Source organism: Tupaia chinensis, unplaced genomic scaffold (assembly GCF_000334495.1).
Source record: "Tupaia chinensis unplaced genomic scaffold, TupChi_1.0 Scaffold000460_1, whole genome shotgun sequence".
Taxonomy (NCBI): domain Eukaryota; kingdom Metazoa; phylum Chordata; class Mammalia; order Scandentia; family Tupaiidae; genus Tupaia; species Tupaia belangeri.
The window spans coordinates 1,870,440-1,889,277 of record NW_006159969.1 but is presented as its reverse complement, the minus strand read 5'-3'; the positions used below and the strand labels follow the sequence as shown (position 1 = coordinate 1,889,277).

General features: G+C 40.1%; 1 protein-coding gene across 5 annotated transcripts in view; it reads left to right on the top strand.

Moving 5' to 3' along the window:
* Window positions 1–13,663, top strand: part of AKAP9 (A-kinase anchoring protein 9) — a 170,525-nt gene extending 156,862 nt beyond the window's left edge. For all 5 annotated transcript variants that reach the window (XM_014590551.2, XM_014590555.1, XM_014590553.1 and 2 more), the window contains 7 exons: window positions 1,636–1,815; window positions 2,913–3,113; window positions 3,962–4,194; window positions 7,062–7,147; window positions 7,520–7,649; window positions 8,137–8,276; window positions 13,115–13,663. In XM_014590551.2, coding sequence (XP_014446037.1) covers window positions 1,636–1,815; window positions 2,913–3,113; window positions 3,962–4,194; window positions 7,062–7,147; window positions 7,520–7,649; window positions 8,137–8,276; window positions 13,115–13,152 — 1,008 coding nt within the window. In that variant the 3' untranslated portion in view covers window positions 13,153–13,663. The remainder of the gene's footprint in view (window positions 1–1,635; window positions 1,816–2,912; window positions 3,114–3,961; window positions 4,195–7,061; window positions 7,148–7,519; window positions 7,650–8,136; window positions 8,277–13,114) is intronic.
* The last annotated feature ends 5,175 nt before the right edge of the window (window positions 13,664–18,838 follow it).

Genomic DNA, 18,838 nt, shown 5'->3' with positions numbered 1-18,838 from the left:
CGATCTACATGTGAAATAAACTCAGTATTTTAATTTAAAAAAAAATAGTACATATATAGGGGCTGACAGGTGGCGTGGTAGTTAAAGTGCTGGACTAACACATGGTTGACCACAGTTTGAGTCCTGGACCTGGCAGCCTGCTTTCTCTTTTTCCATTTCTCTCTCTGGTCAGATGAAAAAATAATAACAGCTGGGACCAGAAGTTAGTATAATAACTGTGTTGCTGGATTCCCATGTTGTCGACCGTGGTTCGAGTCCCAGACCCGGTGGCTTAAACCCACATCAGGCGCGTGTACATGTGTGCGTGCCCAAGATCCCAAGAAGAAAAAGGAGGAGAAGGGATTGTGGCATGGCCATCCCCCCTGAGGGGTGATTTCTCGCTTTATGTCTCTCTGTCTCTTTCTGTCCTTCTAGCGCGTGCACGCACCCTATAGCAAAAACCTCTCCAAAAAAAAAATAATAATAACAGCAAATAAAGTTAAATAAATAAATAATTCTAAAAAACGCTTTTTTTAAAAAAAAATAGATGAAACCATGTATATAGTAAACAAATCAAGGATATAAACTTACTTACTACCTTCAACATTTAACATTATGTGTGAACATTCAAAACCTACTCCAGCAGTCATTCAGGAAATAGATACTGAATTGTCTATGACATTCTTTACAGTATACTTCCAAAGAAAAATCAACTAACAGAGAACAGAGTCTTATAAATTAATGAGGACTGATTTTTTTCAAAACAAAGATAATCTAGACCAGCAGGTGGCTTAGTGGTTAACGTACTAGATTTCCACATGGCAGACCACAGTTCGAGTCTCAGACACTACAGTTTGAAAATCATGCTGGGCACATGTACGTGCTTGCCCAAAATCCCAGGAGGAGAAGGGATTGTGGCGTGGTCATCTCCCATGGGGGATGACTTTTCACTTTTTTTTACATTGTCTCTGTCTCTCTTCTCTCTAGCAAGCATATGCACCCTATGGCAAAACCTTAAAACAAAACAAAAAAAGAGGTAATCTTAATATAGCTAATGAAAGAAGAATTTGTAATTTCCATGTAGAGGACTATGGGGGATAAAACTATGTTCTGAAAAGATCTTTGGTATCACTGGTCCAGTCAGAGATGGGTAAAATTGTACATAACAGTTGTACATAGGAAGAGAGAAAAAGAAAACTTATTCACTGAGTTCTTATAAGACCACAATATCATACTGTTCATAAACTTTCCTCATATATAAAACATAAATTTCATATTGAGATTTGGTTCTCATCCCTAAGATACTTTGTTATGTATATGCAAATATCCCAAAATCTGAGATGATCTGAAATCCGAAATACTTCTGATCCCAGGCATTTCAGAAGGATATTCAACTCTGTATACCCCTTTTTATCTTCTTTCTTATTTAGTAGTTTTTTACCTGTTACTTAAGACTTGTTATTTAAACACTACTTTTTCATGGAATTGGTTGTTTCAGTACCTGTTCACACCTTTTTAAAAAATTTTATTATTTATTTTTTGTGTAGAATACAGAATGGTTTCTCACAGTATGCATACAACTGTATTCATGCTTTCTTATACATTTTTGATATGCATTTATGTTTATGTGACCTTACTCCATTTGATTTTTTCCAGCTGAGCTTAGTGTCCCCAAGTACATCCTGTGGCTCACTGACTGAAAGACTACTGAGACAGAATGCTGAGCTGACAGGACATATCAGCCAATTGACTGAAGAAAAGAATGATTTAAGGAACATGGTTATGAAGCTGGAAGAGCAGATCAGGTGGTATCGGCAGACAGCTGGCAGAGATTATGTACGTCTCTTTTTAGCACGTGCACATATTAGAAGTAGTGCAAAATTCCTGTCGCTGCTGTCTAATTTCAATTTTTAGCCCTGATAACATACATATCAAGTATCTGGTTCTGAATAGGATCTATGGAAAGTTATATTGGGTCTACTATACAACTATAGTTATACATAGAAATAGCTATTATTTGCTAGGAGCCTTTTACATACCAGACACTGAATTATTTACATATAGAATCTCTAATCCACATCTAGCCTTGTTTAAGGAAACTGAACTAAAGTTGTAGTCATACCAAGGTTTACCTTGACTCCAAAGCGAAATAGTACTTTGCTACTAAGGAACCAACAACAGACATATGTAGAGAAAGGTCCCATTGTGGATCCCGACTGTTCTCTTCAGTTATTTATCAGTTATTGTTTTCACAATGCAAGTCAAAGTTGCTATTAAATTATTTCAGTCTGGTACGAGAGCCGGCTTCAAAAAGATAGTGGAACATGCATATTCCAAAATAACAATAAAAAATATGCATGAGTTTCAAAGGTTATTTGCACCAAGATTAGTTCATACTTGAATTCTATTTCACATGAACTTATTGAAGTCTCTGCATAACTACTTCAGGGATTTAAATTTTTTTTCATTTTAAAAAGGATACACAATAAATTGCTAGTTTTTATAATCACAAAGACCTGTAAAACAATTGTATGAATACATAACACATCACTATGACTTCTGTGGAATACCCTTAACTGTGAACAAAATCAGATTTTTTTTTTTCAATTCTCCAGTGCACTGTTTAAGTCAGTCTCAACATTTTCACCCAGATGGTCTATCTGTTAAGTCTCTTGACTTCTTTAGTTTAGAGTACTAAATCTGCTAACTCTTCTGTGGTCAGTCTCTCACAGGGACTATTGGTTGTAAAGCTGATCTACATGTACTTAGAGTAGATTCATTAATGTCTGCTGAGATCAGCTTTGAACTTTCCCTGTCTGAAGTTGAAAAGCTGGGACTCTGTATCCATCATGAGGATATCTTTAATATGTTTAATTCAGGCATTTCTTAAAAGACTTGTTTAAAATCTTGTAAGTAGATTGTGTTCTCTCCAGTCTTCTAGGCTTTCGTTCAGTGGTGGTGCCAACATTGAAGCCATCATTGCGTCCGAAAAAGAAGTATGGAGCAGAGAAAAATCAGCTCTCCAGAAGTCTTTGAAAAGGGCAGAAGCTGAAATATATAAACTGAAAGCTGAACTAAGAAATGATGCTTTACTTCAAAATCTAAGCCCTGATTCTGAACATGTCACTTTAAAGGTAAGAGACCTCGTCCATCTAAATATACATCACAGCTGGTCCTCTGTTTTTACCTTGTCTCATCTCTCACTGACCTTGACTAAACAGACTAAAGACATTGAGGCAGCCCTCAGGCTACTCTAGGTCTGTCTCTAGGTCTCTCTGTTTAGTCTGATCGTGAATGCTAGTCTTGGAGGTTTGTGGAGGCGCATGCCCAGGACTGGTACCAGATTAGGCTGTACCCTGAGCTCATGGTACTATTTCCCATAGCTTCTTCCCTAAGTGACCAATAGATGTTTCTTTTCAGCTTATAACAAAAGCTCTACTACTGTCAGTTGTGCTCTATAAGATCGTAAGCCCTCTGAGTAGCTTCCCTAATGACTAATAGTGAATATGGTAGTAATACTACCTTAATCAGTTAACATAAAATCCAAAAGAGAAAGGAAAATATTTGGAATATTTATTTTCAACTATGAAGCACACATAAATTTGTGATGCTTAAAGAGACAGTAAACATTTAAAAAGTTAAAGAGATTAGTGGCTATAGTAATAATAATAGCGCCACACAATTTTCTTAAAAGCTCTAATGATAGTGGGATGACCAAAATATTTGCAATAAATAGGATAAGTGGACTAAAATCCAGAGTAAACAACAAGTATAACCATATGGTTAGTATTCAGACTCCACTGACTGAAAAAGAGGCAAAAATATAAAGATAATTAACTGTGAACTTTGCTGATGAAACAGAAGTGATAAGTACTCACCATTCTACCACTACTATTGTAGTTTTGTTGAGAAGCTAGGTTATCTTCCGCTAGAGAATGCCTTCTTAGTAATCTCTCTATGTTCTTCCCTTCTTTACATTTAGAGAATTTATGGTAAATACCTGAGGGCAGAAAGTTTTCGAAAAGCTCTCATTTATCAAAAGAAATACCTGCTGCTGTTACTGGGTGGATTCCAGGAATGCGAAGATGCCACCCTGGCCCTGCTGGCTCGAATGGGGGGGCAACCGGCCTTCACTGACCTAGAGGTGATCACCAACCGTCCAAAAGGCTTCACTAGGTTTCGGTCAGCTGTCAGAGTATCCATTGCTATTTCGAGGTAAAGTATTTGAAAGAAAATGAATTTTATTAATAGACTCTGTATGAGGATTCATTTTTTTATTTGAGTTTTTTGTTTGTTTGTTTATAGTTTATTTTTTCTGTAAGAAACAGGGACCCCATTAGGCTTTTCCCACCATGATCCCATCCCTAGTCTCAGCTAGTCAGGATAATGGATAGGGCATGGACATACATGGCATGCGCAGAGAGACCCTGAGATATCAACCCAGGTTCTTGCCATATGGTCTCAGCATCACAGAGTATTATCTTACCACTGCACCACCACGGCTAGCCCAAGATTATCTTAAATCCTCCCTCTTTTCTTGGTCAGTTTTATTTACTCGATATCTATATAGTAGGAGACATTTGCTGTCACTGAAACATGACTGATTATTTCTTTCTAGGTTTTCATCCTCTTTGCAACAATACTTTATGTTGTACTGTGTAGACCCATGAAGAAAACTTTCTCAGCTGCACACAGCTGGTGACTCAGCTGGTTCATCAAGTCTGGAATTGTCTTTTCTTTTTTAAAGAATTATTTATTTATTTCCATTTGTGACTATTATTTTTTAGTTTGACCAGTGAGAGAGAGAGAGAGAGAGAGAAAGGAAAAATGAGAAGGCAAGTCACCAGGTCCAGGACTCGAACTGCAGTCGGCTATTAACCACCTAGCGCCTTTAACCACCACACCACCTGCTGGCCCCTGAATTGCTTTTTCTAAAAAATAATCTATTAACTAGTTCAGACAAATACATAAAAGAGATCATAAAAGAGAAAAAAATATTTTGAAACATTACTCTCAATGCTGGTATGCATTTGTGTTCTTCATTATAATAATTCTCTCTTGGTGCTAACTACAGAAAGCCCTGCCCTAACTCTGCATTCTGGTCAGAGGTCAGACTATAAGGACATTGAACTCTGCTAGTGCTTTTGTCACTCTTTCTCTAGTAGCTCCAGGCTGGGAACTCTGGTATTCATTCTCTAGTGATTGAAAAGGAAACAAGGCCACAGCCCACTGCAGTTCTTTGACCTGGTTGGTATGTACCTAGAAACCTAGACTTCTCTGTGTTGTCCCCCTTCATTTTATTTCTCTGGAGCCAGACTCTTAAAGGAATTCTGCTTTTTAAATTTCTGCCATGTCACATCTGATGTTTCTTGAAGAGATTGTACCCTTTTTCTTATTTTGCTTAAAAAACTCTTGCATAATTTTTTAACTGGAAGCTGTTTGCAGTCACCTAGTCCAGGATTTCATTTCATAGATAAGCAAACTAAGACAGGTTACAGAGCTGGTAGTGTCAGGCTGGGACAACCAGCTGGGTCTTTCAAGTCCCATTCATGCTGGCTCTCTAAACAAGAACTCAGATTTTGTCCTATTGTTGGCTTTAGACCCTTCCTGCCTCTGCCACTACACATTGTAGTCTGCTTTCTCCTTTCTCACCTTTCATTCCCTGCACTGCCTTGTATAGGGTAAGCCAGGGTAATGCTGAGAGCAATGAAAAACTTACTGTTTTGATCCCTAAACACAGCTCACTTTCTAGGGGAAGACCAATACGCATAGAATGAGAAGATACGAAATAAGATGTTACAGTAGTTAGCCAGTAACTTTGGTTAGAGGAATTTGGGGAAGCTCCATGAAAGCAGAAGTTGCTATTAAAGGACATCACCATAAGTACCCTCTTTACTTGTCCTCATATATAATCATTGTATTTTTACCTTCCTAAGACTGAGCCTTGAAGCTGATTAGAATTAAATTAAAACTGATGCTCTGAAAGTGTTCTTGGGGAGCCAGCTCCTTGGCACAGCAGTTAAGTGCATACATAGGGAGCTAGAGCCCATATAACAAACAGTAGTTCAAGTCCCAGCTCCAGTGACTTGAAAAACACACTGAGTACATGTGCATACATGCCCCAAATCCTAATAGGATGGAGAATGAAGAGAAAATGATTGTGGTGTGACCAGGCCCCATCGGAGGATATTTCTTTTTCTCTCTCTCTCTCCCTCTGGCAAACACACATATATTCTGGCAACTAAAAAATATTTTTGACAATAAGGTGCTCAGGCCAAGATGAGGCAAGCAGCAAGTTGTTGCGGGTGGTTTGTGTCACTAATACCCCCATTCCTTTTTTTTTTTTTTTTGAGAGGTTTTCGCTATAGGGCGCATGTGCTCGCCAGAGAGACAGAAAGCAAGAAATCACTCCCCAGGGGGGATTGCCATGCTGCAGTCCCTTCTCCTTCATTCTCCTCTCGGGATCTTAGGCACACACGCACACGCACCTGGCGTGAGTTTTAAGCCACCGGGTCCAGGACACAAACCGTGGTCAACTACGTGGGAGTCCAGCAACATAGCCATTACGCTAACTGCTGGTCCCTACCGCCCATTCCTTTTGAAGCCAACATTTTTTCGTCCCTATAAGACCCCACTACTCTTTCAGCTTTCCCAGCTCGTTCTTACTGCCAGTTTAAGGATCTTTTTTGTCTTCTTCCCATCTCACCTGCCTTTTTTTTTCCCCATTTATTCTCAGTAGTATTTTGCTCATTCACTTTTCTTCCTATGTACATTTGCCCTCCATCTTCTCGTATCCCATGTATCCCTAAAGCCAGAACCTGATTCTGGGAACATAAGAGATATCTGGTGCACCTCGGGAAAGGAGCGAGGGAAGTTTGCAGCCCTGTTCTTCTGTTTCAGTTGATTTTTCCACAAACCTGGGGACATTCATTGTAATAGTTTAGGCAGTCATGTGATTTTACTGAAATTTGACCTATGTTTGTCCATACTTAAATGTATGAGTTGATTTTTATTGGAAGTATGTAATTATAATCTTTACAGTATAGATTTGCTATATAATTTTGTCTTGGAATCTCTTTTAGAATGAAATTTTTGGTTCGACGGTGGCATCGAGTCACAGGTTCTGGTTCTATCAATATTAACAGGGATGGCTTTGGACTGAATCCAGGTGAAGTCAGAGTTGTATATTTTCATGTTATTGACTGTAAAGTTATTGTATGTGTAATAACCTTCCAAATAATGAATTTGGGAATCACTGTTGTCCAAAGGCAAGGTCCTTCTATCAGAGTTAGAGACCTCACTATTTTAAAGAGGATAATAATTATTTGGTTTTATTTAAAGGTAAACAGAATGACATTTGAGAGCCAAATTTTTATACTGTTATTTTTCTTTTATCAAGAATAATTTGAAATGTCTATAAATACGATGTGGTATAGTATGATTTAATGTAATAGCGTTTTGAGCCCTTACTTGTTTTTTTAGAAATTTTGCAAAGGCTTGGTATTTCTTTCTTTACAAGGTACATTTTGGATTACTTTAGGTGTTGAAAAGACTGACCCATTTTACCACTCTCCTGGTGGGCTGGAGCTGTACGGAGAACCAAGACACACTGCGTATCGCTCCAGATCAGATCTGGACTATCCTAGGTCTCCTGTGCCATTTCAGAATAGGTACGAATTTAATACTTGTACTTCTTTGCATTGAGAAAGGTATAGACATCTTTAGTTGTGTATAATACATGTAATCAAAGACCCAGAATCAAAACTAGTTTTTGAATTTGTAACTAACTGATTCTAAGGGTATATGAGACAGCTGAGCAAGTGTTACTTAGTATATCTGGTGATCTTTGGGAAAGTGTTGACTAAAATGGACTCTGTGGCCCTTATGAAAAACTCTACAGTCTGCATGACAAGATGCATTTTCCAACATTTGCTGAAGATCTCTGCGACAGGCATTGTATTGGCTGTACTTATGACTTAGTATTTTTTTGTATTGAAGATTTGCTTCTTTCTCATTCCAAACTCAGGATCTTAGGGGATATAGATTAAGCAATGTATATAGAGGCCTATCTTTGGGGGCTGGAGTAGAGGCAGGTTGGTAACTTGTTTGCATGGTTCTGGATAATTTGAATTCATGTGCATATTTTTAATCCTCTAGGTACCCAGGCACTCCAGCTGATCTAAATCCTGGTTCCTTAGCATGTTCCCAGCTTCAAAATTATGATCCTGACAGAGCCCTGACAGATTATATCACTCGGCTAGAGGCACTGCAAAGACGACTTGGAACTGTACAGTCAGGTGCTCTGAGTTTAAGTACATATTGGCAGCAGCATAGGAGTGGTCTGGCAGTTCTCCTTTCTTTTTTTTGAAACTCCTTGCTCCTCCTCATTAGCTTAATCAAATCATTCAACTCAGTGCATGTGTTACCAAATTAGCCAAACTCAGTGTAAACCGCTAAGAAATTGGCTTTAGAGGCTTTAAGTCAAGATCTCACTCCAGATCCCACTCCCTGAAAAAATTATTCCCTGCTATCTTCATTCAGCAGATTAGACAAACTTCATAATTAGCACCAGTTTGCAAGGTATTCTGGGGCTACAGTCTACTGAGAAACAGGTTCCTAAGTAATACATGGTAGACAGTTGTAAGACATGTAAATGAAGGGCTGCAGGGGGAGGGCGAATTGTTTAAAGCACTTAGTGCAATCTTATGTTTTTCTCTGCTCAAAGCCACACGCAAAAAACATACTTTATAATAGAGATGGTTTCCTGTTCATTGTAAGAAGATATTCTCTGTTCTCCCTTCAGTTCACTCCTGAATCAGTTTAAGTGATTCATTATGCCCTAAGTTAACTTTTATACTTAGTTTTTACTTTTTTTTTTTTTTTGCCTTGGGGCATGTGAGCTCGAGTTGAGGGGGTGTGGTAGAAAATGAGAGAGAAAGTGAGAAATCACCCCCCCAGGAGGTGGGGGATTGCCTCCTGGGATCTTGGGCACTCACACACATGTGCCTGGCATGATTTTCTTTTTTTCATTTTGAGAGGTTTTTGCTATAGGGTGCGTGCGCTCACTGGAAAGACAGACAGAGACAGAAAGTGAGAAATCACCCCCCAGGGAGGATGGCCACGCCACAATCCCTTCTCCCCTTGGGATCTTGGGCATGCATGCGCACACACCCAGCACGAGTTTAAGCCACCAGGTCCAGGACTTGAACCACAGTCAACTACATGAGAGTCCAGTGCCATAGCCTCTACACTAACTGCTGGTCCCACCTGGCATGATTTTCAAGCCACCAGGTCCAGACTCAGACTGCAGTCAGCATGGGGGAGCCCAGTGACGTAGCCATTATGCCATTTGCTGGCCCGTTTTTACTTTTATTTAAGGACCATTTTTTTCTAGTAGGCCCTCAAACTATGGGCTAATAACAGGTTGTATTTTTCTTAAGAGGTTTTTGCCTTAGGGTACATGCATTCTCTGGGGAGAGAGAGAGAGAGAGACAGGACAGTCAGAGGAAAAGTGAGAAATTGCCCCCTTTGGGGGAAGGTCATGCTGCAATCCCTTATTCATTCTCCCAGGACCTTGGACATGAACGCACACACCCTCAGCGTGATGTTCAAACCACCAGATCTGGAATTTAAACTGCGGTCAGCCACATGGGAGTCCAACAATATAACTGCTATGCCACCTGCTAGCCCCTTGTTTTTTAAGTTTTTTTCATAAGGCTCATGCTCTTTCCAGAGAGAGACAAAAGGAAAATGAGAAATCACCCTTCAAAGGGAATGGCTGTGCGGCAATCCCTTAACCTTCATACTCCTCTTGGGATTTTGGGCACGCACATACACCCAATGTGGTTTTCAAGCCACTGGATCTAGGACTTGAACTTTGATTAGTCATGGGAGTGCAGCACCTTACCCACCAAGTCACCTGCTTACCCCAAATAACAGGTAGTTTTAAATGTGTAGTTTCTCTCTTCATTCAGGAAATCATTTTTAGACCACCTGTTGATGTGATGGTTATGGTGGCTGGATCCCACATGGCTGATTGCACAGTTTGAATGCCAGACCTAGAGGCTTTATAAAAATAAAAAAGCCAGTGCGTGTGTATGCATGCCCAAAATCCTGAAAGGCGGAAGAAATAGAGAAGGGTTTGTGGTGTGACCAACCCATAGAGTACAACCCCCTGCCCGTTAGATGCACATACTGTATAGCAAATTTAAAATAAATTTTAAAAAATAAAATAAATACACTATAGTAAACCTTTAAAAAAAGAAATTATTTATCCCAAGCACCTTGTAGTATTAGGAAATTTTTAGTATCATAGCCAAGATTGTTGGTTGATTTGGCTTGTTTTGTTTTGAGCATACAAATTCTGCAGAACCCAGATTCTTTTTTTATTTTTGAGAGGTTTATGCTGTAGGGCACATGCACTCGCCAGAAAGACAGAAGGAAAGACAGAGAGACAGAAATAACCCCCCGGGGGAATGGCCATGCTACAATCCCTTCTCCTCCATTCTCCTCTTGGGATCTTGGACACGCATGCACATGTGCCCGGCATGAGTTTAAACCAACTGCTGGTCCCAGAACCCAGATTCTTGAAGACCAAGATTCTTCAAGGTGTATGAGGTACAGAACATTCAACCGTTAGTGCATTTGAAAAAAAATTTAAACATTGATCTCGTTTAACTTACTATAGACTAGACCTGGTGATGTGAGTATGTATGTGTATGCATTTGAAATCTCTTTTAATAACAGTTTAAGCAATCAGCAGTTAGCGTAATGGCTATGTCGCCGAACTCCCATGTAGTCAACTGTGGTTCAAGTCCCAGACCAGGTGGCTTAAACTCATGCCAGGCACTCGAGTTGAGGGGGTGTGGTAGAAAATGAGAGAGAAAGTGAGAAATCACCCCCCCAGGAGGTGGGGGATTGCCTCCTGGGATCTTGGGCACTCACACACATGTGCCTGGCATGATTTTCTTTTTTTCATTTTGAGAGGTTTTTGCTATAGGGTGCGTGCGCTCACTGGAAAGACAGACAGAGACAGAAAGTGAGAAATCACCCCCCAGGGAGGATGGCCACGCCACAATCCCTTCTCCCCTTGGGATCTTGGGCATGCATGCACACACACCCAGCACGAGTTTAAGCCACCAGGTCCAGGACTTGAACCACAGTCAACTACATGAGAGTCCAGTGCCATAGCCTCTACACTAACTGCTGGTCCCACCTGGCATGATTTTCAAGCCACCAGGTCCAGACTCAGACTGCAGTCAGCATGGGGGAGCCCAGTGACGTAGCCATTATGCCATTTGCTGGCCCGTTTTTACTTTTATTTAAGGACCATTTTTTTCTAGTAGGCCCTCAAACTATGGGCTAATAACAGGTTGTATTTTTCTTAAGAGGTTTTTGCCTTAGGGTACATGCATTCTCTGGGGAGAGAGAGAGAGAGAGACAGGACAGTCAGAGGAAAAGTGAGAAATTGCCCCCTTTGGGGGAAGGTCATGCTGCAATCCCTTATTCATTCTCCCAGGACCTTGGACATGAACGCACACACCCTCAGCGTGATGTTCAAACCACCAGATCTGGAATTTAAACTGCGGTCAGCCACATGGGAGTCCAACAATATAACTGCTATGCCACCTGCTAGCCCCTTGTTTTTTAAGTTTTTTTCATAAGGCTCATGCTCTTTCCAGAGAGAGACAGAAGGAAAATGAGAAATCACCCTTCAAAGGGAATGGCTGTGCGGCAATCCCTTAACCTTCATACTCCTCTTGGGATTTTGGGCACGCACATACACCCAATGTGGTTTTCAAGCCACTGGATCTAGGACTTGAACTTTGATTAGTCATGGGAGTGCAGCACCTTACCCACCAAGTCACCTGCTTACCCCAAATAACAGGTAGTTTTAAATGTGTAGTTTCTCTCTTCATTCAGGAAATCATTTTTAGACCACCTGTTGATGTGATGGTTATGGTGGCTGGATCCCACATGGCTGATTGCACAGTTTGAATGCCAGACCTAGAGGCTTTATAAAAATAAAAAAGCCAGTGCGTGTGTATGCATGCCCAAAATCCTGAAAGGCGGGAGAAATAGAGAAGGGTTTGTGGTGTGACCAACCCATAGAGTACAACCCCCTGCCCGTTAGATGCACATACTGTATAGCAAATTTAAAATAAATTTTAAAAAATAAAATAAATACACTATAGTAAACCTTTAAAAAAAGAAATTATTTATCCCAAGCACCTTGTAGTATTAGGAAATTTTTAGTATCATAGCCAAGATTGTTGGTTGATTTGGCTTGTTTTGTTTTGAGCATACAAATTCTGCAGAACCCAGATTCTTTTTTTATTTTTGAGAGGTTTATGCTGTAGGGCACATGCACTCGCCAGAAAGACAGAAGGAAAGACAGAGAGACAGAAAGCGAGAAATCACCACCCCCCAGGGGGGATGGCCACACTGCAGTCCCTTTTCCTCCATTCTCCTCTTGGGATCTTGGACACGCATGCACATGTGCCCGGCATGAGTTTAAACCAACTGCTGGTCCCAGAACCCAGATTCTTGAAGACCAAGATTCTTCAAGGTGTATGAGGTACAGAACATTCAACCGTTAGTGCATTTGAAAAAAAATTTAAACATTGATCTCGTTTAACTTACTATAGACTAGACCTGGTGATGTGAGTATGTATGTGTATGCATTTGAAATCTCTTTTAATAACAGTTTAAGCAATCAGCAGTTAGCGTAATGGCTATGTCGCCGAACTCCCATGTAGTCAACTGTGGTTCAAGTCCCAGACCAGGTGGCTTAAACTCATGCCAGGCACGTGTGCATGCGTGCCCAAGATCCTGAGAGGAGAATGGAGGAGAAGGAATTGCTGTGTGGCCATTCCCCTGGGGGGTGATTTCTCACTTTCTGTCTCTCTGTCTGTCTGTCTATCTGGCGAGCACACATACCCTGTAGCAAAAACCTCTCAAAAAAGAAAAAAAAAGTTTAAAATCAATTCAAGTTTGAATAAGACATTTTAAGGGGAAAAGGGGCATATTTTTAAATGGAGGATAAAAGTAATCTCTTCATGAACTAGTTTGATACAGGTAGCAGTCTAACTTGAAATCACTTACAATTTTTAAATGCCCTGTTTTTCTCTTCTAGGTTCAACTACTCAGTTTCATGCTGGCATGAGAAGATAATCCTTGAAACATCATTAACTGAAGTAATTTTAAAGAAATTCCCTTTTGTAAATCAATGGTTCTTTTGTGCTTTTGTATTGTGAATATTCAATGGGACCAATATGAACACAGCTTATGATTGTATACAGACCCTGCCAGCACATGAAAACAAACTGGAATTTGTAAATATAAGCATTGTGTATGTATCCATGCACAATAATCATTAATTACATGTATATTTGTGGAATGCTAATTTAAATGATTAAATTATAAACCTTGTGTATTTATCAAATGGGTGAAAAGATTAAACTTTTGCGCATCATGATACTGCTGAATGTGTAGCTTGAGGTGTCCTGCACTTTTCTTATAAGGCTACTGAAGTTACATGTTTCTGCCTAATATATTTGCTACTGGTGATAAAGAGATAATATCACTTGTAGAGACCTATTTTTGTATAATGGTAGAAGTTTTGAATTTTATGGGGTATTTTGTCAAGTACTGAAATAAAAATGACTTCACCATTTTCACCACACTGTATTTGAACCTCCTTCATTTTTAATTGAATCATAGTTCTTGGTGCATATTATCCCATTACTTACCTTAAATATGTAGGACTTAGGGATTTAGAAAAAAAGTGGTAGTCATCTTAGAATTGGCTACCGTTGGGGTTTTCTTGCCTTCCATTGAGAAAGAATGTATAAACTTCATGTCTATGTGTAGTATTTTTTAAAAACTTACTGGCATTTTCACGATTAATCCATATTTGTCCCATTATTTTAGTGTTCTTTATAGATCCATGGCCCTCTAAGAAGATGCATATATTATTAACTCAAAGACTTAAACTGTATTCATCACAATGGAGCAGAAGGAATTAAACAAATTCGGTTGTCTAAGCCAAATTCTAGTTGGGAAGCTCTCACAGAGAGAATACAGGTTCCATTGTTATTTCTATCTAGAGTCTTCCCCAGTGAGGGCATCTCACTACAATAGCAAGAGGAACAGTCTTTGATGCTTCCATCCAAAGGTTTTGTCCTATTATTTTATGTTTTATGATTTATTCCAACACAAACAGGTATGGTGGGTGAGTAATGCATTACTGGAAGTTATAAATTAAATTTTCTATATTAGCAGCTGAGTTCTAAGAAGAGTAGTTCTAGAAATAGCCAGTGTTTTGGGGTTTTTTTGCTTTTTTTTTAAGAGATTTTTGTGATCAGGTATGTGTGCTCGCTGGAGAGACAGAAAAGAAGAAATCACGCCCCGGGGGGATGGCCACACTGCAGTCCCTTTTCCTCCATTCTCCTCTTGGGATCTTGGGTGCACATGCATGTGCACGCACGCACACACCATGAGTTTCAAGCTGCCAGGTCCAGGATTTGAACTGTGGTCAACCACATGGGAGTCCAGCAATGTAACCATTGTGCCATCTTCTGATGTCAATAGCCAGGATATTCTAAAGCAGGTAGGTGAGGGAGAAGGTTGTAGGTAAAAACCCTTCTCAGGCTAGGATGGCTTGACACTCAAGACTATTCTACTCTAGGAGACAGTGGAGAAAAGAGCAGATGGACAGTGCTCTGATTAAGCTGAGTGCATTTCCATTGTTTGGCCATCAGCCGTCCTTGAATTAGGTGTCTGCAGTCGCACATGTTCATGCTTCACAATAGTCTGTGATTAAAAACTAAATCTAGGGGCTTGCAGGTAGTGTGGTGGTTAAGAGCACTGAACTCCCACATGGCTGGCTAAGGTTCAAGTCCTGGACCTGGCAGCTTGCTTTCTGTCTCTCTCTGTACCTCTCTGGTCAAATTAAAATAAATAAATAAATAAATAAAGTTAAATAAAATACTTCCTTATAAAAGGGGGCGGGGAACAGCAGGTGGTATGGTGGTTAAAGTGCTGGGTTCCCACATGGCTAATTGTGGTTCAAGTCTCAGACCTGGTGGCTTGCTTTCTCATTTTCCCTTTCTCTCTCTGTCTCTGGTCAAATTAAAAAATCATAATAAGTAGAATTAAATAAATGATTTTTTTTTAAAATATAAAGTCTGTTGAACTCTAAAACATAATCTGTTCACTAAACAGACTAGCCTTACTGTAAGTTCTTAAGTTTTTGTTCAGTTTTGTTTGTTTTTGCTATAGAGCTCATGCACTGGCCAGAGAGAGACAAAGAGAAGGAGAGAGGGAGAGTGGGAAAGCACCCCCCCAGGAGGGATGATCATGCAGCAATCCCTTCTCCACTCTCCTGTCGGGATTTTGGGCACACAACACACACACACACACACACACACACACACACACACACAACCAGAGTCTTTATTTTTGTGTGATTTGTTGCCTAAATTTGTGAATGAAGGAAATAACACAGATATAATTTTCCCTATCCAAGTTCCTAGATTCCCTGAACTCTATCCACTGAATCACACTTTAAAATCCATAAGTACAGGGGCTTTCACAAGGAGGCAGGAAAGTCTAGCCTACAGGAATGATCACCAAGATCCACAAAGTAGACCAGGACCATGGGCTCCCAGAAAAGAAAAAGAAGTGGTCAGTTTTACACAATGATAATTATTTACCTAAAAATTCGGAAAGAACCACATCCCTCTTTAAGAATATGGTCTGAGGCTAGGCATTTGAGATGCCTCTAATGAAGAAGGGCCACAGCACCCTTAGTGAGGAGCCCCCAGAATTCGAGACTAGATTGCCCAATGAACAGAGAAGTCACCCAGCCCCAGGAAGCAGTCCCTTGGGCACTCTGATGTCTTCAGTTGGGAGAAGACAAAGGAAATTCTTGTTATCCCTGGCTGTCCCATGGCTCAGGGATCAAGACATCCCCAGATCTCAGACCGAGTGAGGTTACCAGAGTTGGCAAGAAGCTCAAAAAAGAAAAGGCCAAGGACACTGCAGCCTTCTCAATCTGGACCCTTGGTTCTGTGAGGTTGGGTACGGTCTGTGCAGTTGAAAGGGAAGGAGGTAAGGAGCAGACAGCCTTGGGGCAGAAACAAGCAAGGGATCCCCAGGGAACACAGCAGGAAGGTGGAGATACTGAAAGAGACACTGTCCTAGTCCACTCAAAACTCTCCAGTTCTGTGGAGAGTAACTGTAAGAAAGTTAGCAAAAAGCTGGTCAAGGTTGTGGATCCAGAGTTCATCCCGATAGGAGATGGCCCAAAGTCCCCAGCTAAGAAGAAAATGTAGTCCAAGAAAGGAGACCAGCAGATGGTGTAATAGCTACGTCACTGAACTCCCACATAGTGGACCACAGTTAAATGCCTGGACCCGGTGGCTTCAAACCAGCACATGTATATGCATACCCAAAATCCGGAGAGGAGACTGGAGAAGGGATTGCAGCGTGGCCATCCCCCAAGGGGGTGATTTCTCACTCCCTCTCTCTAAAAACAAAAAAAAAACCCCCCTCTCTAAAAAAAAAAAAAAAAAAAAATGAACAAGCTGAAGTCCAAGAAAAAGGTGGAGCAGCAAGGCATTGTGGAACCGGCTGTGAAAAGAAAGAAGAGGAAAGAGGGTGGTGCAGCAGGAGACCCTGGAGAGAAGGAACCATTCACAGACCTAGATGAGGTGCACATAAACCAGGTGAAATGAAAGGCCTTGCAAGCACAGCTCGCTCATGAGTTGGGCACAACAGAAGCGTCTGAAACCAGGAAGTGGATGGGAACCCAGTTTGGCTAGTGGGATACTGCTGCTTTTGAAAGAGAAACAGAAACTGAAATTCCTCAAACTCATGAGTGGCTATAAAAACCTCTTCCCCTCATCCAGCCACCCACCCCCTAGCATGGGTGGACGGTCCAACATGGCCCTGAGCAAGACAGCAGCAGAATCTGGCAGAACCTGCAGCAGGACTCCTACTGCACTGTGGGCAACCATGGAGCCAACCTTGGTTTACCTACTACCCCCAACCAAATCTTCTATATTGACATTTTTTTTCAATCAAATTGCAAGATAAATCTTTAGTGTTTGTCTCGCCCCCCCTCCCAAAAAAATTTCATAAATACAGACTGGTTCAAGCAATTTTAATATGAGAAACTGTCCATCAGCAGAGATTTTGCCTTTGTTAGAGTTTAACGTGAGTCTTCTGGCCTCTTAAACAGAACTGTAAAGTACAGAAGGGGAAATATTTTGGCCCCATCTACTAAATACAGAACATGAGTCCATTACAGGTATCTCATATAGTTAAGCCCTCAGTTATAATTGGAATTGTTGGTTCCTGAACACAGGCTTTGTAGAATGTTACAAATGATGGTATTGCCAAAGACCCTGTTTCACATCTTAAAAATACCTTAAAAGTCAAAGTCCCTGATCTCAGATTTTATATTAAAAGCAGAAACATATTACTTAACAACTAATAACAGAAACATCCCTATTTGGGACTCTGGAGAGGAAGCAGGGTACAACCTTGAGCCAAAGAAGAGAAACTCTTAAGTACTGTATTTTGGATTTTCACGCAAATTTAACCTTAGGGAAATATACACATATTTATCAAACAAATATGTAATATTTAGTAATTAGATTGATATACATGAGCAGTCTTTAGTACTCATAATATTTTTAGGAAATATCATCAAAATCAGAGTTCTAGATCTCTCAATTTCTTATAGGTTGTGCTTCTACTTAAAATTCCAAAGGTTGTACTTTTCTAAAACATGGACCATCATTGTCAAGTATCATCACACCAAAACAATAGGTATTCTCTTTTATCCAAAGCTTTAGATGTGAGTCTATTCCCTATTCCCCCCATCCTAACCACACATAACACATTGCCCAGATAAATGAACCCATGGCTTCCAAATATGTTACTGGGCTTTTTATACCTCGTAGAAGTAGTCTAAGATTTGATACCCTGAACTTACTTGCCAAGAGCTAATATGCTCTGAAATTAACACTTAGAAAATGTATCATTTAGACTCTGCCAATTATCTTGATCCCACTAAACGATTATTTTGGCTTCTTCAAAGCACAGCAGTATCAAAAAGTGTGTTAGAAAGTGTGTTAAATGCTATTAGATTTCCATAGAACCATTCAGTTAATAAAACACTACAATCTTAAGTTACACTGGCTGTCTTTTAGAATCACACTCAGAAACACAAGTATACTATGAGAGTTGTTTCACAGACTTCATTTTCTTCCAATGCTTTTTGCAGCTCACGATTCATCCGCCATTAGCTCCTTGCAGCCTCTTTCATTAGGATCTTCGTTTGTAACGGATAACTGCGTTTTCAGGGGTGTGAATCATGGTTGTATAATTCACAGTGGGAAAATATCCATCAACAAGATCAAATTCGTATAAACGAAGCATAGTGGACCAAATTGTCTTAATTTGAACATAGGCAAAATTTTCCCCAATGCAACGATGACGCCCTGTAAAAAAAAAAATTAAATTAAAAATTTCCTAACAGTTTAAATTATTTCTTGCTTCTTTTAGCTTAGAGTGAAAATATTTGTTAATCCATATTTTAAACAAACAACAGATGTACAGATGTTCTTTTCACATAACAAGAATGTAAACAGCTAATTTAAAATTGCAGTTTTGGGCCACATGGAGGTTTAGGTGCTGTATTTCACACTGCCAGCTCCACGGTTCAAGTCCCAGACCTGGCAGCTTAAAAATCATGCTGGGTACATATGTGTGCGTGCCCCCAAATCCCAAGAGGGATGAGAAGAAGGGATTGCAGCATGGCCATGCCTCCTGAGGAATGATTTCTCAC